Raw genomic sequence first — 27,158 nt, 5'->3', positions numbered from 1 at the left:
TACGCTGTAGTTGGGTTTGTCTAAGCTCCACACTTTCCCAGAATTACCCTGGACTGCTTCCAGTACGGAAGCCCAAAGAATCAGACACGAAGCTCACATAACTTGGCAAGAGGCCCCTGAATTACCTAAAGTGGATGGAGTTTTCACCTCGGCCCATGGGGATTCAGAGCAGACACAAGTGAGCGTGAACCCATGTGTGATTTACAGTAAAAGGTGACTGAACACAATACACAGCCTCTGTAGTGTCTCCACTGTCCAGCAGGGGCTGCCACATGAAAGCTGCCCAGCAGGAGTAAACAGGTTTCCGGAGATGATGCATTGCAGTCCCACAGTCCTCTAGTCTTAAGTGCTCAAATTTTGTGGTCCCTCTATACCTTAGTCTCATAGTCCATAGTGCCCAATTCCCCTTTGCCCCACTTCCATGATCCACAAGTCCCTAGTCTCCTTGTTTCTTAGTCCCATGGTCCCTAACACTGTAGCCCCTTTTCCCCTGGTCCCCTATTCCCTTAGTCCCATAGTCTCCTAGTCCTGTGGCCCCTAATCCCACAGTCCACTACTCCTTAGTCCCCCAGTTCCTACTCCCTATTCACCTTGTATTAAGCAGGGAGCAGGATTTTGAGGCCATCTGATATGCTTTACAATGAAGCTGTGCTAAAACCAGTATATGCATGAGGGTGTTTGCGCTGCCCTGCACTAGACTGGATGTTCCTGTAAATCACTTATATGGAAGTGCCTGTGGAACACAGATAAAATCCACATGTCTGAGGTGGCTGGCATCTGGTCTTTCTCATGTGTCAGGCCTGCGATGCAGCATTCAAACACATGGTCTCCTTTTACAGCCAGCAGGTTACGCAAACGTACCGCTCAATCGGGGCCATGTGGACAGCTGTCTGCCATCTCTGATTGGCCGTCGAGTCCACGGACCCCAAAGGTTAAACTGGACACTGGCAGGCATGTCTGATTCATCAGATTCCCGTCTGCTGGGTTGGGCAGCATCACATTGAGGAAGAACCTCATTGTGTTTTCAGCTACCTGGCATTAGGAGCTGATTACTTCAAGTCATTAGGACTTTTTTCATAGAGATTCTCTAGCTGCACAAGTAGAGTGTTGCATTTATGATGCATTGGTCATGGGTTCAAATCCCCCAAGAATATGCATAAAACATAACCCTTCCCACTGCTGTAAGTCACTTTGGGTAAACAAGTCTGGTAAATGAAAAAGTGTTTCTACAAGTGGTACAACAGCATGCCCTACTGGTCAGATTAAAATGCTGTTTGGATATATTCCATTTCATAATGTGGCTTCTGATTATAACATCAATGTGTAATAGGAATTGATTGGAAACGTATTCACTACTTCTTTTACAAATGTATTTATCTGGACGAATTGGTCCAATTGGTCTCTCTGACCTTAGACCCCTGGGAGAAAAGCCTAATGTCCATGGGGTTAAATGTAAATGGATATTCTATGTGATGAGTAATATAATCTGGGTTAAGGACGACTCAGATGCAGTAGCTCTGGGAAAGACACAGGCTTTATTAAGGGAATACAGCAAACAACACTTGGAAGAATGATGACGGAGCTGAGGAACCATGAGAGCAGGAACATTTATACACAGTAATCAGCGACGGGAGAGAGGTGTAGGAGGCTAACAGATCAGGGTGGAGAACGTCAGCGATGGGATACAGCTGGGGAGAATTAGGAGAGTTACGGAGTGTCAGCAGTGAGCTCTGCTGGCTCAATTGGGAGGAGACGGGATAGATCACGTAAGTACTAAGATTAGACGCATCCATCTTCCAAACACTTATCACAAGGGTATCCCAGAGCCAATTACAGGAAACACAGGGTACAAAGCTGGGGTCCACCATGGATACAATGCCATTTAATCACAAGGAACACTCACAGTTATGGAGTCCGGACAATTTACAGATGCCTGTCAGAGTCGCTGCAGGAAGAAACCCATGTGGGATAAAGAGAGCAAACAAACGCCACACAGGCAGCATAGGAGAAGGATGGAAACATTCAACACTGCAGCTGCAAGGCAGCCCTGTTACCCACTGAGCCGCCCCTCACTGGATTCTCATGGTTAAAACAGGACATGATGCCCAATACATTCAAAATGCACATGTGGAGGATTTCAGCCATATGGTTTTGAGTAACTTCTACACCCACGTACCATGTATGAGATGGAGCCGGCCAGTTCCTCTTATGGTCCAATTCTGCTCATGCGTTACTAAGATTATGGTACTTAGGTCCTCCATCCATTAGATCCTCTTCTCACTGTGGTCATGCTCATCCACTCTGGACACTGTAAGCTTGGTAAAAGACTCTCATCTCTGTATCCTTGGTAGCGAAACAAAAAGGGGGTTTGCTGAACTAGATGGGCTGAGACTGGAAACAAAGAGGATCGTGAGGGATCACAAATGGGAGGACTGGTAACCGGGAAGGTCACAGGCAGCAGGAAGGTTTAACATCAATGACCGGACTGGGGCTGACGAGACAAATAGATACTTAAATGCAAAGACTAACGAGGGGCAACAAGCAACAGGCATGAATCATCAGGGTCACGCTAGTGAGGAGACAGGAGGGTCAGGCAGGTGTGATGGGTAGGACATGACAGTGGTCATGTGACACGGGCTGTTACTGTCACCATGAGGAAGCGCAGGAATGTAAACAGCTTGGAAAAGGCAGCTGGTGTTTTTCTCCTTTATTTCTGTGTGAGCCTATAGTGGGTCCCGTGTTGGATGGGATCCTGTCTCTACTGCGTGTCAGTCGTAAGCGGATCACACTTCTTACCGTTAGGGTGATGCCTGTGGTTTACAGTGGCTTGCAAAAGTATTCGGCCCCCTTGAACTTTTCCACATTTTGTCACATTACAGCCACAAACATGAATCAATTTCATTGGAATTCCACGTGAAAGACCAATACAAAGTGGTGTACACGTGAGAAGTGGAACGAAAATCATATATGATTCCAAACATTTTTTACAAATAAATAACTGCAAATTGGGGTGTGCGTAATTATTCAGACCCCTTTGGTCTGAGTGCAGTCAGTTGCCCATAGACATTGCCTGATGAGTGCTAATGACTAAATAGAGTGCAACTGTGTGTAATCTAATGTCAGTACAAATACAGCTGCTCTGTGACGGCCTCAGAGGTTGTCTAAGAGACAGTTATTGAGAAATTTAAAGCAGGCTTAGGCTACAAAAAGATTTCCAAAGCCTTGAACATCCCACGGAGCACTGTTCAAGCGATCATTCAGAAATGGAAGGAGTATGGCACAACTGTAAACCTACCAAGACAAGGCCGTCCACCTGAACTCACAGGCCGAACAAGGAGAGCGCTGATCAGAAATGCAGCCAAGAGGCCCATGGTGACTCTGGACGAGCTGCAGAGATCTACAGCTCAGGTGGGGGAATCTGTCCATAGGACAACTATTAGTTACAGGACAACCTGTAGCAGGACTTGTAGTCTTTCAGGCACTCGGCCCCAGATTTTTAATTACTTTGACTTTATATCTGAATCCGAATGTGGCCATTAGCAATTTCATATATATATGTATATATATTCAGGACGCTAATTGTCGCACTGCCTTTATTGTTATTTATTCTATTCTACTGCCTTTATTGGCCCTACTACTCCATTTCGTTGTGCTCATACACAATGACAGTAAAGTTTAATTTGACTTATGAAGTGAGAAGGCCATGGATAGAGAAGTTGTGCTAATGCTAACTGTGACTACGGCGGTCAGATTTATTGGACCCAGCTGATGGGTTCCACAAGTCCCCACGTGATCTGAGCCACAGGTACAGCTAAACTGTCTGACAACAAGCCAGTGAAGTCAAACAGCCTGCAGGGCCAGTCACCCCATCTGGGCGCAGGAGCCCAAAACAGAACAAAGGCTTTTGTTTTCTGACTTTGACTCACAATTGGGCAAATAGTGATAAATCAGCCTCCCCCCTGAGAGTTACCCCAAAACACATCACTCTAGTTCACTGTCTTTCACACGTTGTTCTGTTGATCATGTCCCCAAGAGGGAAGCCAGACTTTCCCAGAATGGCAGCTGCTCACTGTAACATGCATTAAGAGATTGAAAAGTACTGGTGAAAATCCTGCCTGGACACCGGCCACTGTGATAGTGTACATGAATAGGGTGAATTGAATGATATATGTGGACTTGCATGGAATATAAACTGTGAATCGTCCATCTATCCAGCAAACCCCACTATAACAGTACCACCACCGAGTCCACCCGCCTGCATCCTGAAATATCACCTGAAATATCAGGCGAAACATCAACACAAGCAGATAGCTTCCATATTAATGCAATGGGAGCAGAAACAGCTGTGGGCTGGCCCCCCATCCTGGGTTGTTCTCTGCCTCGTGCCCATTGCTTCCGGGATAGGCTCCGGACCCCCCGCGACCCAGTAAGCAGTTTGGACAATGGATGGATGGATGGATATATATATATATATATATATATATGTATATATATATATATATATATATATATATATATATATATATATATATTAGGCAGTCACATAAACTTTTAAAATGATCTCCATGTTGATTTAAACCTATGATATTATGTATTATGTCAAACTGTTTGCCCTTAACCGTTTCAAAATCTCTCCTAAAGTCATCCCAGTATTGGCAGTATTTTCAATATACTCATGTATTTTTTGACATGACCACTAGCTCACCTCATATAGCTAATCAGTACCTCAGTGACTTTATAAAACTAGTTTCATTAATTAATTAAGTGAGCTGGTCGTGAAATTTAACAAATACATGAAATGGCCGAGGTGAACCTGAGGAGAGGTTTAGGAACCATATTGGTGTTCATCTAGCCATCCAACAAGATATCAGTAACTTTTTGGAGAACATAAGAAATTCCTTTTAGTTTTTTTGTTTTACTCATAATTTGCACATGTTCTAATATTACATTTTCTTTTTCATACTGAGAAAATATAAATTTACTACCCAGATAAATAGCTTTAAACATTTCCTATGACTCCCTAAGACTTTTGCACAGTACTGTATATATCTCAGGATTCCTAATGAAACAGGACTTATGTGTTTTTTTCTGGTAATTGGTAATCACCTACACTACTTGATGATGATCAGGTGCTTTTCTGTTGTTGTACTAATGTGACTTATTAAGATTTTATGTTATTTATGTTTACTTAGTTAATATATGATTAATTTGATTATGTTATTATCTTTACTAAGTTACCTCAGGACCGCTGTAGGTTTTGAGTTAATAAACTGTCTGCCGTCTGCCGCCCCCTGCTGGCCAAAGCGTCGCCGCTGCGATATCAGGCTGCTGCGCTCAGTGAGCAGAGAGCGCGGATTAAGTCTGTTACTCAGTTACGTTCTGGGCAGCGCGGAACCGGGACATTAATGGGATAGAATAGGAAGCCTTTATTGTCAGTGTACAGGTAGCAAATACAATATATAGACAGAAATATAAAATATACATATAGAGGGGAGGGGAAAAGCTCCCCCACTCATCAGGCTTAGATTTCATTACATTTTATTTTATTCAGAATCAGAATTCACTCCTTTGGTACAACTGCATGCACTATGAATTTGTTTAGGCAGTTTTGGTGCATTAACAGCCAACATAGAACATAAGTCAGAGAAAAACAGTCATTTTGTATGTTTGTTCAGCTTACAGAACCCAATTATTAACGTACGTCACACTTCAGACAGAGTAAAAAGGGTTATACTGGTTATAAAGCAGAGATTTTACCTTTTTGCCACGGAGAAGCAGCGACATGTGAGACTCTGATACGGTAAAAATGATTCCTCCAGCACACAGTGAGCTATCCCAGCATGCACAGCGACACGGGGGAGTTTGGATAAACCCCAAACCCTGGATAGAGGGACTCAGTGAATGAGGAGGTGAATCTGTGCAGGGGGGTCAGTCCATCAGAGGAGACTCTGTAGAAGGACAGAGCACCAGCCCCCCAGTCCAGATACACTCCTACTCTATGGGAGCCTGAGGGCTGTATGGGTATGAGAGTCTCTTTATTATTGTGCAGGACAGAGTATCTGTCAGTATTACAGTACAGACTCCATGACTTGTCATTGTATCCAAGCCCACAGTCACTCCCTCCTTTCCTCCCGATCCCTTTATAAGTCACTGCTATCCGGCCTCTAATTCCATCCCACTCAGCCTCCCAGTAACAGCGACCAGTAAGACTCTCTCCTTGCACAGAACTTGGCTCCAGCAGTCAAATCTCTCTGGATGATCAGGATATGGCTGCTCTGCCCCCCCATGTCACCTTCCTGTCCCCCCCTGACAGAGACACTTCTCTGTTTGCTGTGTTGGGGTCCAGCGTCAGCTGGCAGGAGTCTGTAGGCAAGAGGAAGAGCCATTAATCCCATGACGAAGCCCAGCATCTCCATCATTATCACTGTCACACCTCACACACTCACTCACACAGAACTCGCTCCAATACACACATTTTATTCCCAATATACTCATGTAGCCGCCCGAGTCTGCGGCGCTCCGGCTGCCCCCTGCGCTGAGACACGCCGCGCTGAGAGACTCGCTGGGGCCGAACTGCACTTTAGCCTGCGCTCTATTATTCTGTACGATACATAAAATATAAAAAGTCAAATATGTGAAATACCTCAGGAAATGTTGGACGCCCGCGCGACGCCGGTGGGAAAACGCGCCGAAATGACGCGCGTGTTAAACTAATAGGCTTAATTACAGGTAAATAAAATTAGAAACAGCATTCATCAAACATATTAACCATAAAATTACACAACAAAGATTACCACTAAAAGTGAGTTTGTCTTTAGGTCACAATATGAATTTCTTTTAATCCACTTTGGACACACACCTCTCTCCAGCAGCGCGCCGACGCGACGCTCCCAACGCGGACGCATCTAGGCTGGTTCTCCGCAAAGCGCAGCACTCGCGTATTACACCGCGTATGCGTACATGGAAACGTTCATATTTCTCTGGTCAAGCTGTGTACTTTACACATGCGCACGTGCCCTATTTAAGTATTATTAGTAGTAATTCTGATATTCCCTGCACACGTACCACAGCCGCGAGGTCTGTGTATGTTTCCCTACGTTTTACAAATTCAGAGCGGCAGTTCACGCGGCTGCCAACTTTGATCAACTGGCTGGCGTGAGATTTTCAATTTGGGACAAGTCTGCACACATATGCATACGCATTTATATGTATGTAACAGTTCTATTACCTTGAAAATTGGCTGTAGGGTTTGCAAACTACCCCAATCCTCATCAAAATCATCTATGTTGGCGTTTAAAGACAAATTTGGAGTGCGGCAGGCGGTCGTCCGCGGAGGAGTAAAATGCATCATAAAAGTCTATACAAACACGTCCGTTTATACGCGCGCGGAGAGGTACCAGTCTGGCCGCCACGTGTTTTCTGTGTTGATTCCGGCTTCGTCTGTGCACTTACATGAGGATAACAAGACGCATGCGCGACGTGCAGTGCCACCAGAAATTGGCGTGGCAGTATGGTCACGTTTTGTCACGGAACATTGTCTTTACTAACGGTACAGATAGCATTAAAGTAGCATCTGATTTTTTTAAGAATGAGTGTCCAGAAGAGCTGTATATTTTCACAGACAAGAAAAAAATATTCCGAACACTATTGTGTCCTTCTTTGTACAGCGTCTTCAAAATTTAATGGCAGTATAAGTTTCTAAGAAAGCAGTGTCATGCGTACAAGGTACAATGAAATTCTAACCTGAAATTCTTACTTGCCTACTTTCATAAGCAGCATTATTTTTCATACAGTTCCATCCATCCATCGATTTTTCTGCCACTTATCTAATATATAACATATAATCTACTTGTGTGTGTGTGTGTGTGTGTGCGGTTATATATATCCATCCATCCATTTTCCAAACCGCTTATCCTACTAGGTCGCGGGGAGTCTGGAGCCTATCCCAGAAGCAATGGGCACGAGGCAGGGAACAACCCAGGACGGGGGGCCAGCCTATCACAGGGCACACTCACACACCAGTGACTCTCACACCAGTCACTCACACATGCACACCTACTGAATAGGCAATTTAGTAACTCCAATTAGCCTCAGCATATTTTTGGACTGTGGGGGGAAACTGGAGTACCCGGAGGAAACCCCACGACGACATGGGGAGAACATGCAAACTCCACACACATGTAACCCAGGCGGAGACTCGAACCCAGGTCCCAGCGGTGTGAGGCAACAGTGCTAACCACTGCACCACCATGCCATCCTTAATTTTTAATTAAGAATTAAAAATGAGTTTATTGGGTCCTAATTTGGTACTAAACACCTGTTTTGTTTTATAGAGAGTCCACCCCACAGCCTGCCAGACACATTCAGTAAACTGATTATGTTATTAATGATCGTATTGTGCTAATTTTGCTCAGTAAGCAATGTGCAAAATTAACTAATGTGCAAAGCTAATTAATGTCTATCATTATTTGAGATTGTTATGTTTATTACTTATTGCTGCTCACAATGATCAGCCTGATATTTTGACCAAGCAATGGACACAAATAAAATAGTGAGTTTAATATTGATTCTACAACAGCTATTAATAAAAGTGAGTTTGTCTTTAGATCACAATATGAACGTCTTTTAATCCACATTGGACACACACCTCTCTCCAGCAGCGCACCAACGCGACGCTCCCAACGCGGACACATCTAGGCTGGTATATAATGTAGTATATATTATATATAATCTCTCAGGTTATATATAATATATAATCTCTGGGTCTGCCCCCAGGCCTCCTCCTGGTTGGACATGCCTTGAAACACCTCCCCAGGGCGCCGTCCAAGAGGTATCCTAGAACTATCAACTGACTCCTTTCAATGCGGAGAAGCAGCGACTCTACTTTGAGCCCGGATGTCTGAGCTCCTCACCCTCTCTAAGGCTGAGCCCAGACACCCTGCTGAGGAAACTCATTTCTGCTGCTTGTACAGTATTCACAATCTCATTTATTCGGACATCACCCAGAGCTCATAACCATAAGTGAGGGTAGGAACGTAGATCAACTGGTAAATTAAAAGCTTCACCTTCCAGCTCAGTTCCCGCTTTTTCCAAATTGCTGCACCGTGAACAAACCCCCGAGATCAAAGTCAAATTGAACTTTATTGTCATCTCCACCATATATAAGTATACAGAGAGATGAAATGGCGAAGCTCAGGGCCCACAGTGTAAGCATAAACTTAGTCCAATATAGAGAACAAGACAAGACAATGTGCAAAGGACTTACAGGACAGTGCAACTGAGGAAGAGGAGTAGATTGTGCAATATACAGTAATGTGCAATACCGGACAATGTGCAATATTGTTAGAACTATATTAAATATATGATGTTTTTTCTGCAGTCAGTTAGACCTGAATTCACCATCATGTACGCTGTAACAGCCTGAGTTCACGGTGTAAACAGTGTATGATAATAGTAGTAACAGCAGTAACACGTCTAACATTTCTAACAGCTGAAAATAGGAATAGAAGCAGAATAATGGGGCAGACAGAGAATAATGGGGATTCTTATTATTGCCCCCATGTCAGAGTGACAAAGTGTTAAGTGTAGTGCAGTGCTTAAGGGTCAGTCTGTGGCCTTTAGCTGTGGGTTACGGGGGGGTTGAGGCAGTGAGGAGGCAGAGTGAGGGATCCTGGGAGGCAGCATGGTGTTGAGGAGCCTGACAGCCTGGGGGTAAAAACTGCCACGCAGCCTGGCAGACCCGGCTCTGATGCTGCAGTATCTTCTCTCAGGTGGCTGGAGTGTGAAATGACCATGTGAGGGATGTGATGGGTCCTGCACAATGCTGCAGGCCTTGCGGACACTGCGTTTGCAAAAAGCGGCTTGTAGGGAAGGGAGAGGCATCCCATAATGTTCTCTGCTGTTTTCACTGCTCTCTGCAGGAATTTGTGGTCAGATTTGTTGCAGCTGCCACACCAGATGGTAATGCAGTTAGTCAGAACACTGCTGATGGTGCCTCTATAGAACATGGTGAGGATGGGAGGGGAAGGTTTGCTTATTTCAGCGCCTCAGGAAGTTTAGTCTTTGCTGGGCTTTCTTGAATAAGGAGCTGGTGTTATTTGTCCATGTAAATTCCTCAGTTATGTCCACACCGAGGAACTTGGTTCTCCTTACAATCTCCACAGCAGTACCATTGATGCTGAGTGGGGTGTGGGCAGGACGTGTCCTTCTGAAGTCCACAATCATCTCTTTTGCCTTGTCAGCGTTGACAGATAGATTGTAGTCTCTGCACCTTGTGGACAGACTTTCCACCTCTTCTCTGTATGCTGATTCATCTTCTCTATTTATCAGTCCCACCACAGTTGTATCATCCACAAACTTGATGATGATGGTGTTGGACGTGTTGCAGCCCATACATACTGACTGGGGCGTCTCTGTCAGGAAGTCCAAGATCCAGCTGCAGAGAGTGGTGTTCAAGCTTAACCCCCTCAGTTTTTGAGGGACATGTTGAAGGTAGAGCTGAAGTCTATGAATAACATCCTGACATCTGTGACTCTCTTACCCAGATGTGTCAGGGAAAGGTGACGGGCAGAGGCTACGGTGTCCTCAGTAGACCTGTTGGACCGGTATGCAGATCAGAGAGGGTCTAGAGAGGTGGGAAGATTAGTCTTTATGTATTACTGCCATGACCAGCCTTTCCAAGCACTTCATGATGATTGACATGAGTGCTACTGGGCAGTAGTCATTCAGGCCTGTCACTGATGGCTTCTACAGCACTGGGATGATGGCGGTTAATTTGAAGCATGCTGGGACAGACCACTGGCTTAAAGAGGTGCATTCTGTGAGGACACCAGCCATGTGGTCAGTGCATTCTCTCAGCACTCAGCCAAGTATGTTGTCAGCTCCTGCTGCCTTGCGTGGGTTGACTCTGGATAGAGTACTTCTCACATCAGCTGTGGTCAGACAAAGTAGCTTCTCACTTGGGGGGTGGGGGGGGGGGGGCGGTGTCGGCTTATTCTGTACAAAACAGTTGTTTAGCTCATCTGGAAGGGAGACATCACCGCCATTGATGTGTAGGATGGGCTCGTAGATCGTGATTGGCTGAATTCCCTGCCATATACGGCGTGTGTCTTTGATGCATTTAAAGTGTACATTGATCCTCTGTGCATGTGCCTGATTGGCTATCCTCATAGCTCGGGACAGGTTGTCTGTGGGCGTCCTGAGGGCAGCCTTGTCTTTAGATCTGAAAGCTGCATTTCTGATTCTTAGCTATGTGAGCACTTCCCTCATCATCCAGGGCCTTTGGTCGGCTCTCGTGGTCATCGATCACAGAGTTTATATACTCCTCCAGGTTGATGGCGTCACCATTTATAGCAGCCTCCTTAAAAATGTCCCAGTCAGTAGATCCAAAGCAGCCTTGGAGAGCTGAGAAGGCACCAGCTGGCCACACTCTTACTGACTGGTTTGTTGTGCTTCAGCAGGGATTTATACACAGGAACCATGATCACAGTGACATGGTCTGAGTAGCCGAGGTGGGGGGGGGGGGGGGCTTGTAGGCCTCACAAACGTTTGTGTAAACATTGTCCAGACAGATTCTCCCTCTAGCTGGGATGTTCATATATTGGAAGAATTTGGGGAAAACTGGCTTCAGATTTGCCTGATTGAAATCTCCAGCAATGATGAAAAAAGACTCTGGATTAGACTGTCTGTTCCCAGCGATTTATTATTTTTTAAGCAATTTATTGCTGCAGACATCTCAGTTAAACCAACTGGGACGTCACAAAGTTCACGATCCACATCAGTTATTCCCGTGATGTTTGAGAAGAAATCAAAAATTTTGGATCAAGACTCCTGACATACAAATTATTAAAGAACTCAGTGCAGAATTTGGCTATTTTCTTGATGTCATCTGCAGCATTTCCATAAATCCTCGCCCGCATAATGCAGTTGTTCCTGACTTGCTGACTTTCCAGCCTAAAGAAATAGGCTGAGTTCTGCTCACCTTGTTCAAGCCATTTTTGCCACAATCTAACAAAGGCTCCTTCTGCCTTATGTTTATATATAATCATACAATTTATTCTGTAAGGCACCTCCTACATTATTTTCTGTATCAGTAAGACGACTGACTGGTTTGCAGGTTAAAGCAGTAAATCTCATTTATAATTTTGTTTTCTTCATCTCTTCCGATTCGAGCCAAGTCACTACTAAACCTTCTGACAAATTTTGCTACATCATATTATTATTGCAATACTTTTTTCTGTATTGGGTCTGTTCCAGTGTAAGTCAGTTAATTATTCTATATTTAAAATAGCTACTTTTTTTCTCAAGATTGAACTGTTTAATATCCAGTTTGAAAATATTTTATATCCAGTAGACGATGACAAAGATTGCATGTTCTCCCCATGTCGTCGTGGGGTTTCCTCCGGGTACTCCAGTTTGCCCCCACAGTCCAAAGACATGCTGAGGCTAATTAGAGTTGCTAAATTGCCCATAGGTGTGCATGTGTGAGTGACTGGTGTGTGAGTGTGCCCTGCGATGGGCTGGCCCCCCATCCTGGGTTGTTCCCTGCCTCGTGCCCATCACTTCTGGGATAGGCTCCGGACCCCCCGCGACCCAAGCGGTTTGGAAAATGGATGGATAGATGGATAGACGATGACAATATGGATATATGGATGTCAATGGCTCAGTGGTCAGAAAATGGTGAAGCTATAATGTTTGTTTAAATATTTCCTAATTCATTAGAAATAAGCCAAAAATCAGTTTGTGACTGATTTGAAAAGGTCCAACACATTTGGTTGGAAAATCTCTTGTTTAATCTCTTCCATCATTTTTTCTTCTTTCAGAGCCTATCATGACTATGTATAGTTATTGCAGTCACTGGATGATAAATCCAGACAGTAGTAAATCTGCATATAGTTCACACTACACGGTAAACAAAACAAGTCGGCTTGCAGCTCTAATCAAAGCGTGTTCTTCAGAGCGCCATCTTGACTCCCTCCTCCTTCTACATTTAATGCCACAACCACATGCTCACAAGTGAGACTGGAAACGAAGGAACCGACCAAGATGGTTTTCTCGCACTGCCCCCTGGTGGACATGACCTTCAATCCTCCAGATAGATGTAAACTACGCACGCAAGTGTAGTCGTGTCGTGTGAAGTCATGGCCCTAGAGCACAGACTTAGGAGATGTTCAGTGTCACAGCCAGTTTGGGTAAGACTGCAGGTGCCGTCTTAGGACAATATTAAACAATCTGAAAAAAGTACACTCAGCGAATGCACAAAAAGAGCAAACGTGAAGGAAGGACTTCAGGGGGAACAAAGTGCATCAAAGCCCACAGCTACTCTCTCTCTCATCTGACTCCAGTTGTGTGTCACCTACACACTGGGTCAGACAATGTGTTTTATACATTAAACTGATCTTTACTGAATATCAAGCCTTTGGTTGGAAAACCTTTATTAATGACTGATTGTATTATCAGGATAAACCTTGATTTTTATGCGTTAAACTGAAATGGGGTCAAATGAAAACTATGCAGCAGCCCTGATCAAACCAGCTACTCCTACCTGCCCTTTATCAGTGAGACTAGAGCACTTAGGGAAGGAGGTGGAGCAGCCGCCTTATTTAATGGGTTTGAATTATTTTTACAAGTCAGGCACTACTTTCTGTCAGAAGGGTAATTATGAATCTGAATGAACAGAAATTACATGTGGAGTTCCTCAAGGGTCCGTTATTGGCAGTGGGCAGTGGTGGCTTAATGGTTGTTGGATTGAATCCCCGACCAGCAAGGCACCGCTGAGGGACCCTAAGCAAAACACTGCTCTCTGGGCACTGAATTAGCTGCCCCTTGCTATGTCACGATGTCACATATGGGTTAAATGCAGAGGACACATTTCGGTGTTGTGCACTGTGTGCTGTGGTGTGTCAACACTGACCATCAATTAGAATTATAATCCTCACTGAGCCTCTTTGTTCAACATCTACATGCTTCCATTTGCTCAGATTACGGAACATTATAAAATCTCTGGAACACTTAAGGCCATGTTGTTAGTAATTAAATAAAAATTCACAACAAATAATAATCCATTGTTATGCATTATAATCATGGCTTTAAATATTTATCAAAAGGCATAACACATTATAGGCATGCTTATTATGCATAATGAATGATGTATGAAGCTTTCATCTTTAGTGCACTATAAATACCTTCATAATGCATTATAATGATCGGTATAAGCATTAAGGATGCTTTGTATTGCATTATGAAGGTATCTATAGTGCCTTATAGTTGAGTGTGTCATAAAGCATTCATAAAGCGTTATAATGGTGGATATAATGTGTTATGCTTTTTTATAAATATTTATAGCTGTGTTTATAATGCTTTATGAGTGCAGTATAATTAAGCAATAACATATAAGAAGATACTCCGGTATATCATGGCTGTGATTCAGTCAAAGGCACAAAGCTACAGGCCACCACAAAAAATAAAAAAAATAGTTCTCATAACATCAGTGCAACTGGGAGGGGCCATCGTGTCCAAACCGTCCGCATACCTGGATAATTCAGTCAATAACCAATGTAGTTTTGTCTAATATTTTCGGTGCCAGCAGTAAAACAAGTAGCCAGCTTATTATCGGAGTAACTTTGCATTGTAAATGAAAACCATGCCACAGGTCTGATAAATAAAATATTATGGCACTTGAGTGGCGAAGAGATCATGAGGCAGATTGCAAAGTTCAGTTATTGGCATCTTTAATAGTGCGACTGTTAAAAGGACAGTTGGCAGCTTATAAAACTTATTCTGGAACAGAAAAGAATAAATCCAACAAAACGGAATACATATGAACCTTTACTCTCACTGTCACCTATGTTCATTTTCTAAACTGGTGGAAACACAGGCAGGTTCTGAAAAGGCATCAAGTGACAACCAGCCCAGCACCGGCTCCATGTTGGTGGAAATGAGGCATCAGTACAGTGTTCCCAGGTCCAGCCCAAGGTCTGCTTAAGATCCACCCAACGGAAGCTGAAACCAGCCCAATAAGAGAGAGAGAGAAGGATTTCTCTCTAAACCAGATACGGAAAAGCTTGTTCATGTGTTTATTTCCAGCAGGCTAGACTATTGAAATGGTGTCTTTGCAGGTCTTGGTAATAAATCAGTCAGACAGCTGCAGCTCATCCAGAATGCTGCCACCAGAGTCCTCACTAACACCAAGGAAGTGGAGCATATCACACAGCTCCTTAATCACTGCACTGGCTTCCTGAGCATCACAGGATTAATAATTAAATATTACTTGTGTACAAGGCACTAAATGGCACTAACTTCCTTGAACCTTGTGAAGCATCCAGACCCCTGAAAGTTTACTCAGTGTCCCAGAATGAAGACCAAACAGGCTGAAGCAGCTTTTAGTGTCTATGCTCCCTGTCTGTGGAACAAGCTTCCTGAAGACCTGAGGTCTGCTAACACTGTCAGCTCATTATAATCAGGGCTTAAAACGTTTTTGTTGCTGCTTTGTTTCAATAAATTAAATTAGCAGGAGTTTAGTCATACGCTGCCTCTACAATCTCACTTCTTTTTAGTTAACTGTTTATTTGTGTTTTGGGCTTTTAGACTTTTTAAAATTGTTTTTTAAATTGACAATGAACGTGTTTGTAAGTCCCACACCAAAGTTCCGAAGTATCGAAAAAGTACCACAGCTGCAATGATGCTTTTGGTACTGGAACTTCTGGTATTGGTACTCGACTGGAAGTTAATGGAAAAGGGAAAGAACCAAAAGTACCAAACCTGGTGCAGTGGAAAAGCACCCTGAATAAACTTGCCTTACTTAGCAATTGGATTTAAAGTCCACTGAGATAAAAAGCTCATGTAAATGTGAAAGACCAGGAGGCAGCGGGAGAGAGAAAGAGAAGCTCCACTAGCAGTAGAAAATGAAACACAATAAAACACAATAAAACACACTCCACCTCATACAGGGAGAGAGAAGCGAGTGTGTGAACAGACTCACAGTGTAAGAATTCTGCTCTGGTCCTGGGCACTAATACCGGTAGGACGGTGTCTTTGGTAATGAAGGGGGGCTAGGCCGCGTGCTAACCTTTGTCACACTGAGAATGGGGAACTAACTGGAACTGGAACATAGGCAGGACAAAAAGGGGGGCTCCGGCCCTCCTCGAAGTGCAAGTAAATTTAGAAAAGCAGAAGGTACATTGACAGGGTCGCGGTGACATTAAGCTTACGCTTGACATGCGGGGACATAACAAGGGAGGGGGTCGCTGACGCTGCTTAATTGCAACATAATAAGACAAGGTAAAAGGGAACGGGTGTGGGGACTAACGCCAGTAATTTCAAAACAACACTTGTATGTTACGCCAACTGGAAAAATACCAACAAGAACAGTAAACGCCCTGTTTGGGTTATAAAAACCAGACCCTGACAAGAGATATTGAGCTACTCTTGGTATGTACTGTTTTGTGCATCTAAGTGTGCTCCCGGATTGCAATCTGTGACGTCATTAAAGAGAGCTGACTTGCAACCAACCTTCGCCTCAGACTGCATCCTTCCCTCATCAACGGACTCGGTGGAGTCTAACTCCAACAATTTGGGGGCTCGTCCGGGATGAGGAGGAGGTTGTGCTAATTAGAACCAGAGACGAGGTCTTGCGGACGCGGACAGCCACGGGGCCCAGAGAAAAAAGGTAGGCAGAGCCTGTTTTATCAAACTCTGCATATTGGCTATTCCTAAAAAGTGGCTGGAAGTGTCTCAGGATCTGTCAACCAATATTGGGGCGAGGGTTTGTTGGGGGTGTAGCTCAGAAGGGTCTGGGACCCCTGAGAATAGTATCGTTGTGGAAAGGTCTGGGACCTTTGAGTAAAGGAGTGTTGTTGAAGGGTCTGGGACCCCTGAGAATAGTATCGTTGTGGAAAGGTCTGGGACCTTTGAGTAAAGGAGTGTTGTTGAAGGGTCTGGGACCCCTGAGAATAGTATCGTTGTGGAAGGGTCTGGGACCCCTGAGAAGAGTATCGTTGTGGAGAGGTCTGGGACCTTTGAGTAAAGTAGTGTTGTAGAGGGGTCTGGGACCCGTGAGAATAGTATTGTTGTAGAAGGGTCTGGGACCCAGGAGGAAAGCACCGGTGTGGAAGGGTCGGGGACCCTGGAGGAGAGAAGGGAGAAGTACTGTTGAGGAGGGTCTGGGACCCATGAGGAAAGCGCTGTGATAGAAGGTCTGGGACCTGGGAGCCTTCGCAGGGGGTCAGGGACCCTGTAAAACAGAGGGCTCTCAGATGTGACGGTGGGTCAGGGACCCCCGCACAGAACCTATTGGCAAGGGTCTGGGACCCGTCCGTGGATTGGCACCCCACCTACTGCTGGCAGGTAGTAGGACAGCTGGGCCTGAGCCGCCCGGGGATATAGGACCCCCAAGCAGCTCGTTTGGCTGGAGGAGTCAGGTTCATCCTCCCGAAAACGGGTCATTGTAGGCCCGAGGTATAGAGTCCTCGAAGCTACCCTTGTAAATAAAGTGTATTTAGTGCAAGTTGGTGACTGGGGGTTGGTGGGGAACTGGTGTGAGATAAGGTGTACATAGAGCCATTTATTCTTTGTATTTACAATTGATTACTTACTGTTTACTGTTTACCGTTGTCCGTGGCTTGATAATTGTGTGTGTTTATGTTTTGGTGGTGTTTATTGGTGGGGCACTCAGTGACAACGAAAAGGTGTACTAAGTGTGGATAGGTCGACTAAGGTAAAATATGGATCACGAATTTGATAGAGAATTGGATGACGGAGGCTGGGGTCCACCAGTACGCGGGCGGTGGAAGCCTCTGTCTGAACAAATGCAGGTGCTAAAAATAGCAGTGGGTAAAGCAGCACAGGAAAAGGGCCGAGAGAGAGAGACGGCAGATGCGTGGAAGCGTATGGGTAGTGCAGTGAAATGTGCAGGATACAAACCGGAGGATAGGCAATCATTAGGAGCACTTTTATGGCGTAAGGAAAAGGAGCATAGCGGCCTGAAAGATGAGGCAGGACGCGAGCTAGAGAAAGCAAGGGGGTTACAACAGGGAAAGTGGAGAAAAGAGGGAGAGAAACAGGAGCAGGAGAGCGTGGGCTCGCCTAGCCATTTTCTGGCAGTGTGTCGATCACCTGCATAGGGAAAGTGGAGATAACAATAACTGTGACCCAGCCCCAGCTGGGCAGGGGTCTGGGAAAGGCGACAAGCAACCCCCGGCGTACACCAGCCGTGGGGGTTTTCCCACCGCTCCCCCTGCGCACATGTATCCAGTAATACATGTTACTGGTGGAACGGTTCAGGTTCAAACGAAGGGAGAAGGGAGCCTCCTAGGTGGGGATTGCTGTAGTGGGGAGGAAAAGGATTCAGATTGTGAAACCTCTAGGGAATCCGAGGGAGAGAGTAAGGGAACCCCTGGAAAAGGTATAACTAAACCAGCGTTTCAGGAAAGGGTGATTAGAGAGCAAAAGGAGGAGGCGGCCCAGGGTAATCGGGGCAGCCTCACCCCTCTCCGCGAACGGAGCCGTCTCCAGAGAGGGGAAGTGGAGATTATCGGTGAATTGTCGGGGTATTGTGAGGAAGATGAGGATGAGAAAGTGTTGATAGATTTGGAAGGTGAGCAAGGTGAGGGACCAGAGCAAGGTAAAAGGGAGTCAGGGAGAATGACCCTCAGGTCCCGCACCCTGAAGCAGCAAACAAACCTGAAGCCTAAGCAGTTCCCCTTAAGAAGGGGGGCTTCAGAAGGACCTGAGAGATACAAGCCGTTCTCCTTAGGAGACGTGCAGGCGCTAGCGGATGAGATGCCTCCCCCTGCAGACGGGGGAGGTCACTGGATGGATAAACTAGACCAGCTGACGCAGGGAACAAAGTTGGCCTTGGGTGATTTCAGAGCAGTGGCTGCGAGGTGCCTAACTAAACACTCTCTGCAGAAAATAGAGGAAATGGCAAGGACACTCACTCGCGGTGATAGTGTGACTCTAACAGACGTAGTGATGGACTTGGGTGAAGCCATGCGGGAGATGTTCCCCGCCCCGAGCGGGGCCAGCATTCCAAAATTTACTTGGGACCCTAAAATACACCCCAGAGAATATTTGAACAAATGTACGGAGGATTGGACTGGGAGAATAGGGTGTCACCCTGGGCAGGCTGGGGTTCAGCAGGAGTGGTTCAGGCGGGCGGTCATGGAGTGTGTCTCGGAGGAGGTTAAGGCAGTTATTTTGGCTACTCCTGATCTCCCAGGAGCTGATTTACCCGTGCAGGATAGACAGGTGTTGCATCATCTCCAGAGAGCGAGGGATGAGGTCACAAAAGAGGAAGGTAATCTGAAAAATTTACAGACACAGTTGTTGAAACTGCAGGTGAGAGAAGCGAGACAAAAAGTACAGGCTCACAAAAAGAAAGGGCAGGGGAGACAGATGGTGGCAGGAGCACCACAGCCCCTGTTCGGCTTATGGGTCGGACAAACCCCCAACTACAGCAATCAGGGTTGGGGTCCCCAGCTATGGGGAAGAGGCCGTGGGGGCCGAGGCCGGGGAGCCGGGAACCGGGGGCGAGGCCGGGGCAGGTCGCAAAGGTGGCCACCGCAGGGAACCTGTTACAGGTGTGGTAGGGCTGGCCACTGGGTCAGAGAGTGCCCAACAGGACGGGTCCCTCCCAGGGGACCCCCAGCAGGACAAGCGACCGCACCCAACCCACAGGCTGTTCCGGGAGGAGGACAGTATCTCATCCTCACTGGATCCGAGGACTGGGACTGGGAGACTCCTCCATGTGACGGTGTCCACGGGTGGCCCGGGACGCGGGGGAGGCAGACCCCATGCTGTCCCTAATGGTCATGGACAAAGAACTGCCGTTCTTGGTGGACACAGGGGCCACATATTCGACTTTGAATGTGATGCCTAACCAACAACATCTTTCCACCACTACAGTGACCGTTGTGGGCTTCTCCGGGGAAGAGCAGAAACTGCCAGTGACTAAGCCTGTGAGAGTGCGGTTGGGGGGACAGACCTTTCTACACCCGTTTGTGGTCTCCGCTGCAGTGCCTGTGAACCTTCTGGGGCGGGACATGCTGGTGAAGCTGGGGGCTTCAATTCTGTGTAATGCTGATGGTTTGGTTGTCACCCTCCCCGAAGGGACCCGCCTGCCATGTGACGGAGCGACAGGCGGCACCGGGCAGTGGCTGATGCAACCTGTGTCACAACACCCGGTGGCTGACATCTACTGGGGCCTCCTGCAGCCTAGCCCGGCGGGTATCCTGGCGGTGTACTCCGCGTGGCGCTCCTGGATCTCCCTCCTGGAACCCTACGTTCCTCCGCCCGACCCCCCACATGTGACACTGTTTTATGACCATAATTCCACAGAATGGTATGGGGACCTGTTTTCTGAGCAACTGGAAGGCCACGAGTGGCAAGTTGCTTCCCAAAACATTTATGTAGGTCCCGAGGGGGTGGCCTCAGCAGTCCACCTGTCTCCTGAGCAACTGCCCTGGTACAGGATGGGAGAGGAGGCGGTGCCACACGTCTCTCTCGCCCTACATCCTAAGCATCAGGCTAAAGATTTAGGCCCAATGGTGAAAAGAGCCATTTCGGCTACGGACTGGGTTCTCACCCAGATCCCTCAAATCTCGTACTCCCCCTCCTGCAGTTCCTACTGTATTCAAACTAAGGTGACAGACACAGCCAGGTTACAGCATGAACAATTGTCTAGGGACCATGGTAGGGAAAAAAATGGATCATCCCGGTGCAGCAGCACTACTGGCTTCTCTGCCAGACTCACTGTGGTCCACCAGCCCCACTGATGTTGGTTTGGTGGACTGCACGCCCGTCGACTTCCTATTGCGCCCTACGGCAGGACCTCTTTGGGTCAGGCAATACCAACACAAACCAGCTGCAGAGGAAGGGATAGCAGAGACTGTAGCCGGTCTCTTACGGGCGGGTGTATTAGAAGGGTCCACCTCTCAGTGGAATACTCCTATACTCCCAGTAGAGAAGGCAGGAACAGGCAAGTATCGTATGGCGCACGACTTGCGCGCTATCAATGAGCTGCTGCTGACTCCCACTGTTCCGGTTCCTAATCCCTACGTCGCTCTCACCAATCTTACGCCGTCCCAAACATGGTTCACTTGCATTGATCTGGCTAATGCTTTCTTTTCTGTACCAATAGCACCCCACTGCAGGGACGTATTCTCGTTCACGTACAGGGGATGCCAGTTCAGGTACACGCGACTCCCACAGGGATTTGCTCTGTCTCCTGGGATTTTCAACCAGGTGTTGAAGCAGTCGTTGCAGGGCTGCCATCTCCCTGATGGGGTCACCCTCGTCCAGTACGTCGATGACTTGCTTATCGCGGCCCCGACAGCGGAGGCGGCACTCGAGGCAACGCGGTCAGTGCTCCTCTGGCTGGCAGAAAAAGGATTTAAGGTCAGTAAGGATAAGATACAGGTGGCCCGGACGGTGGTGTCCTTCCTGGGGAGGGTCCTGTCAGGTAAGGGAACAGGGCTCTCTCCGGCCCATCGGTCAGCCATCCTGAGTCACCCTAAACCAATTATTGTGAAGGACATGTTGTCCTTTTTGGGACTGACCGGATACAGCCAAACTTACATTGCAGATTACACAGGTCTGACGCAACCACTGAGGGCTCTGGTGCGGCCACATGGCCTGCGGAGCCTCAGCGCCACTCTGACGTGGGATCAACCTGCAGAGGAGGCTTTCATCACTCTCAAGCAGAGGTTGGCCCAAGCAGCTGATTTGGCGTTACCTGATTATTCTCTCCCGTTTCATTTAGATGTTTCTGAAACTGGAGACGTCGTGAACGCCGTCTTGTTTCAGAAAAAGGGGGGAGAGAGGAAGGTATTGATGTATATTAGCACCAAACTCGACACCACAGAACAGCGACATCCGTCATGCACCAGACATGTGGCAGGAGTGGCAAAAGCCGTGCAGAAAACAGCACACATTGTGATGGGCCATGCCCTACACATCCTGACCACGCACAGTGTGGTGGCCTATGTGAACTCACAAACGTTCACAATGACGTCTCTAAGACAGCAGAGGCTCAGCAAAATTTTAGAGGCACCACATTTAACTTTTGTCCATGAGGGCATCAACATGGCTGATCGAATGGGGGGAGGGGCACCCCACGAATGTGAGGCCAGGGTTAGGAAAGAGGAAAAGGTCAGGGAGGACCTAGCAGCCGAACAGATAGAAGGTACGGAGGAGTGGTTTACTGATGGATGTTGTTTTCGATCAGAGAGTGGAAGTTTGCAAGCAGGGTTTGCAGTGGTAGCGAGAGAGGGCCTGGGATTTAGGACACTGAAAGCAGAGAGACGGGAGGGGGCCCAATCGGCCCAGAGAGCGGAGATCAGGGCAGTCATTGAAGCTTTGAAATTGGCCGAAGGTAAAGCAGTCACCCTCTATTCAGACTCAGCGTATGCGGTGGGGGCTGTGCATGTGGAACTCAGCCAGTGGCTGAGGGCTGGGTTCTTAACGGCAGGAAACAAACCGATTAAGCATGAGGCAGATATGAGAGAGTTAGCGGAGGCATTGATGCTTCCGAAGAAAATAGCTGTGGTAAAGTGCAAAGGACATGAGGGGTCAGGGACAGTGATAGCACAAGGCAATCAAGCTGCAGATGCGGAAGCAAAAGTGGCAGCGGGGTATGAGGTAAGCAGGCAGATGGTTACAGTAGAAGAGGAACTGGAGGGACAGGGCAGGCTGACCTCAAGCAGGATCCGAGTCATGCAGGCGCAAGCCTCCCCAGAGGAGAAGAACATGTGGGCAGAAAAGGGGGGCATAGAAACAGAGGGCCTGTGGTGTAACAGGGAGGGGAAGCCAGCCCTCCCTCTGGGAATTAGGCAACAGGTCATAGAGGAGGCACACAGTGTGGGGCACGCAGGGACAGGACAGATGCTTCACAATTTGAGAGTATGGTGGCATCCGTTCCTGAAGGATATGGTAAAGGAGTTTGTGAGAAGCTGTGAGATCTGTGCGCTGCGAGACCCACGGTAAAACCAGAAAAGGGTCAGTTTCCAGCATGTCATAGGACTGGAGAGGAAATAGTCCTAGATTACACCGACATGATAATACCGGTGCGTGGGATGCGATATGTGCTGATGTGTGTGGATGCATTCTCAGGGTGGCCAGAAGCCTGGCCCACAAGGAGAGAATATGGGGCCTCGGTGGTGAAGTTCCTAGTCAACCATTATATACCCAAGCATGAGTTCCCCGAGAGAGTGAGGTCAGACAATGGATCCCATTTCAAAAACGAGGATCTGCAGAAAGCAGAATGGGCGTTGGGACGTAGACATGCTTTTGGGACAGTGTATCATCCCCAGTCCCAGGGGAAGGTGGAACGCATGAACCAGACGGTCAAACAAAAATTGGCAAAAATCTGTGCACAGACTAAATTGAATTGGGTTGATGCATTACCCCGGGCACTGATGTCCATCAGATGCTCCATAAATCAGGGTACAGGGTTCACTCCGTTTGAGCTGCAGACGGCACAACAATTTTCGGGGCCCCACAGAGAACTTAAGTGGAAATCGGCACAAGAAGGGGTACGAACGGCCAAGGCATATTATGATGGATTACGAGTTCTTGTACAGGTTTCTCCAAGCAGGTCCAGGAAACGAGACCAGGGGCCCAGCCAGCCAAGCCACATACAGCGGAGTGGGTCCTTCTGAAGGTCATCAAAAGGAAGTGGTCAGAGCCCAGGTGGACCGGCCCCTTCCAAGTCACGGAACGGACGTCTCACGCGGTGCGGCTGAAAGGCAAAGGTGAAACCTGGTACCATTGGAGCCAGTGCGCAGCGGTAGCAGAGCCCAGCAGATCATTTGCCGAGATCCAGGAGGACCTCGCCGACAGCGCAAAGCAACCCGGTTCGGCTGAACCGGCAGTAACTCAGGTCCCAGCAGTAGGGGCAGAATAATCCCCTGACCTGAAGCAACCAGCAGGGTAGTCCACCCCTGACTGAAAGAAGACGACTACACCTCATTCACCAGAGAAAAATCGGGACCCGGATGACGATGATCAAGATAAAAAGGGGGACTTTGGGGGAAAACAAGTAATGTGTATGACGTATAACGTGACTAACATGCCGATGGTGAAAATGTACGGTTCTGTCACTAAGGCGCTAGAAGGTCTCCACACCCTCTCTTACACCCTACATGAGCAGTCTGGTATCGTGCACGTGTGGGAGGACTGGATCGCCTCTAAGTTCGGCAGTGGAAGGGACTAATCGCTTCGCTACTTATATCAATCGCTACGTTTCTCGCCATAACTGTTACCTGTGGATGTTGTTGTATTCCCTGCCTGCGGGCTCTCGCTGTCAGACTCATCACCACCGCCATAGAGAAAAAGGCTGAGGAACCCCCTGACACGTATGTGCCCATGATGCCTCGGTTGCCGATTAAAGAGGTGGGGGAGTTTGAGGAGGGGGTCATCGGCCTGTCTCTGGTTAGTCTGGAGCGCCCGCTGTAAGTGGTGATCTCCTTGCGGAGATCAAAAGGGGGATACCGCAAAATTTTCGCACGACGCAATCCAATCATTAGAATCCGTAGTGATCTCCTTGCGGAGATCAAAAGGGGGATACCGCAAATTTTCGCGCAAAGCAATGTAATCATTAAAACCAGTAATGATCTCTTAGTAGAGATCAAAAGGGGGAATTGAAGGGGGGCTAGGCCGCGTGCTAACCTCTGTCACACTGAGAATGGGGAAGTAACTGGAACTGGAACATAGGCAGGACAAAAAGGGGGGCTCCGGCCCTCCTCGAAGTGCAAGTAAATTTAGAAAAGCAGAAGGTACATTGACAGGGTCGCGGTGACATTAAGCTTACGCTTGACATGCGGGGACATAACAAGGGAGGGGGTCGCTGACGCTGCTTAATTGCAACATAATAAGACAAGGTAAAAGGGAACGGGTGTGGGGACTAACGCCAGTAATTTCAAAACAACACTTGTATGTTACGCCAACTGGAAAAATACCAACAAGAACAGTAAACGCCCTGTTTGGGTTATAAAAACCAGACCCTGACAAGAGATATTGAGCTACTCTTGGTATGTACTGTTTTGTGCATCTAAGTGTGCTCCCGGATTGCAATCTGTGACGTCATTAAAGAGAGCTGACTTGCAACCAACCTTCGCCTCAGACTGCATCCTTCCCTCATCAACGGACTCGGTGGAGTCTAACTCCAACAGTAACTAGAAGGAGACAGAGAGAAACAGGGATGTGAGTAAAAGGAATTTACTTGTGGGAGATGGACTTCACTCACTGTGGAGATAACAGCAGTGGGGTATTATCATTATGAGGGACAATCACAGGCATTTTAACAAACTGCAAATCATGGTAAGTTACACATAATACAGATTTTTGGTTTCTATAATGTAGAAGAAACATGGTTCATGTGATCTGGGTTTTGCAGCCAGTAGAATGTGGAGCTCTTTCACCAGTTATCACTAAGATTTAAACTGTAAACAAACTGACTTGGTCACACAAATGTGAGGCTGACTGTACTGCATACTCTCTCTGCACGGTCTACATCGGGGGGGGGGGGGGGGGGGGGGGGGGCAATTCTACCCGCAAAGTGGTAACCTTTGGGGTAACCTTTAGGTCAGCTGTTCAACCCCAGGTGTGAGACCCTTCAGCCAATCAGTCCTCTAATTAGTAATCCAGCAAAAGCAGCCCTTTCTGGGTAAGATTGGCCAGCCCTGGTCTATATTAACATGAACAGACTAGAAAATGTATTAACCTGCGTGATGGATCTCTGCCATTTTCATTCTGCAAAAATTCTCCAGTTGATCTTTCAGCTCAGAAACCGCCTTCCTCAAATTCCCAAAATCAGATCTGGGACTGACAGAGATTCTGGGTCCAAATCCAGCTTCAGGAGTGACAGGAAGAGCCTGGCGCCTCTACAGACACACAGTCTGATTAAACAGCTTCATCAATACAAATGTGTATTGCAATCTAATTAACAGAACCTTTAACATCTGACCAATGACAGACTAGTTGAAATACAAATGGCAATATGCATTCATTTGAATACTCTGGTTTCCTTATTGCCAAAGTAGCTGTTCTGTTACCTGGAGGAAATGGATGTGATCCTCTGTGTGTGAAAGCTGCTCCAGCTCAGAGTGTCTCCTCTTCAGTTCATCGATCTCCTGCTTCAGTCTCTCCATGTCTCCTTCAGCCTGACTCACTGCAGCCTTCTCCTGATCTCTGATCAGCTTTGTCACCTCAGAGCATCTTCTCTCAATGGAGCTGATTATCTCAGTGAAGATCCTCTCGCTGTCCTCCACTGCTGACTGTGCTGAGCTCTGTTGGTGACACAGGGAGCAGAGGACAGTAAATTACAATTGGCCCCTTTTGAGACTCCAGAGAGCCTCATTGTACAATAGAGATGTGAGCTGACAGGAGGTATAAAAACAGCACAGGGCTGAGGTTTGGAGCGACACCATGCTGGATGCCTCAGGTACTGAAACCCAGCCAGCACTGATTGGAAATGATCCCTCATTAAGCTCATACACTGTCAGCTGCAGGGATTTGGCAGAGACTGGTGGCTGTATGGGGCAGGTTGGTTGTCACCATTAGGTCTCAGTTTAATAGGTGACTTTTTTAGTGTTTATTTGCATTACGCTGGGTTGTGAAAAGTTGCATTTTTCTCAAATAGGCATTTATGGTATTTTTTTAAATAAATAAGCTACTACTGCTGCAACACTTGGTTAAACTCTGTAATCCAGCAACTCTATCCCACTGACCCAGAATAACCCAGAGCAGCATTAATTTGATTAATCCGCACAAGTCTGTAAATCTGCAATCTGTTGAATCTGAAAGAAGATACAATATGATCACAAGCCAGCTGTTATCTTCTCCTCAGGTTCATACTCACTGTGAATGAGGCCACAGCCTCTCGCAGCTCCTGCAGCTCCTTCTCTCTCATCTGAATTCTCTGCTGAAATTCCCTCTGTGTTTCACCCATTTGTTTCTATAGATAGAAAAAAAGATGACAAAACAAGTTTGTTTCATTAGCTGAGATCACATTCATTTATCATCCTATCCAAGGTGGACCCCAGCCTTGGGCCCTATGCTGCCTGGGAAAGGCTCCAGGCACTCCCCCTGACCCTGACCGGGATTACCGGATAGGAGATGGATGGATGGATGTTCATAAATGATTTATTGACTGTAGGTAGGAT

General features: G+C 47.0%; 1 protein-coding gene and 1 long non-coding RNA gene across 3 annotated transcripts; one reads left to right on the top strand and one right to left on the bottom strand.

Annotated features, from left to right (window-relative positions):
* Positions 1-5,406: 5,406 nt before the first annotated feature.
* On the bottom strand, positions 5,407-16,037 carry LOC125722542 (uncharacterized). 2 transcript variants are annotated; one of them, XR_007386455.1, is made up of 2 exons: positions 15,980-16,037; positions 5,407-6,363 (listed from the first exon to the last, which is right to left on the bottom strand). It is a non-coding gene; the product is annotated as an uncharacterized LOC125722542 (long non-coding RNA). The 2 variants fall into 2 exon arrangements; XR_007386454.1 differs by lacking the exon at positions 15,980-16,037 and adding an exon at positions 7,229-7,438.
* A 4,627-nt stretch (positions 16,038-20,664) lies between these two features.
* Positions 20,665-25,105, top strand: LOC125722521 (uncharacterized). Its single transcript, XM_048998714.1, is given in 3 exon segments — positions 20,665-22,960; positions 22,963-23,625; positions 23,628-25,105. Coding segments are annotated over 3 exon segments (3,210 nt in total). The 5' UTR covers positions 20,665-20,685; the 3' UTR covers positions 23,900-25,105.
* The last annotated feature ends 2,053 nt before the right edge of the window (positions 25,106-27,158 follow it).

The sequence above is a fragment of the Brienomyrus brachyistius genome, unplaced genomic scaffold (genome assembly GCF_023856365.1).
Source record: "Brienomyrus brachyistius isolate T26 unplaced genomic scaffold, BBRACH_0.4 scaffold39, whole genome shotgun sequence".
NCBI lineage: Eukaryota > Metazoa > Chordata > Actinopteri > Osteoglossiformes > Mormyridae > Brienomyrus > Brienomyrus brachyistius.
Note: the sequence above shows the minus strand (reverse complement) of the source record. Positions and strands in the feature narration are given on the sequence as shown.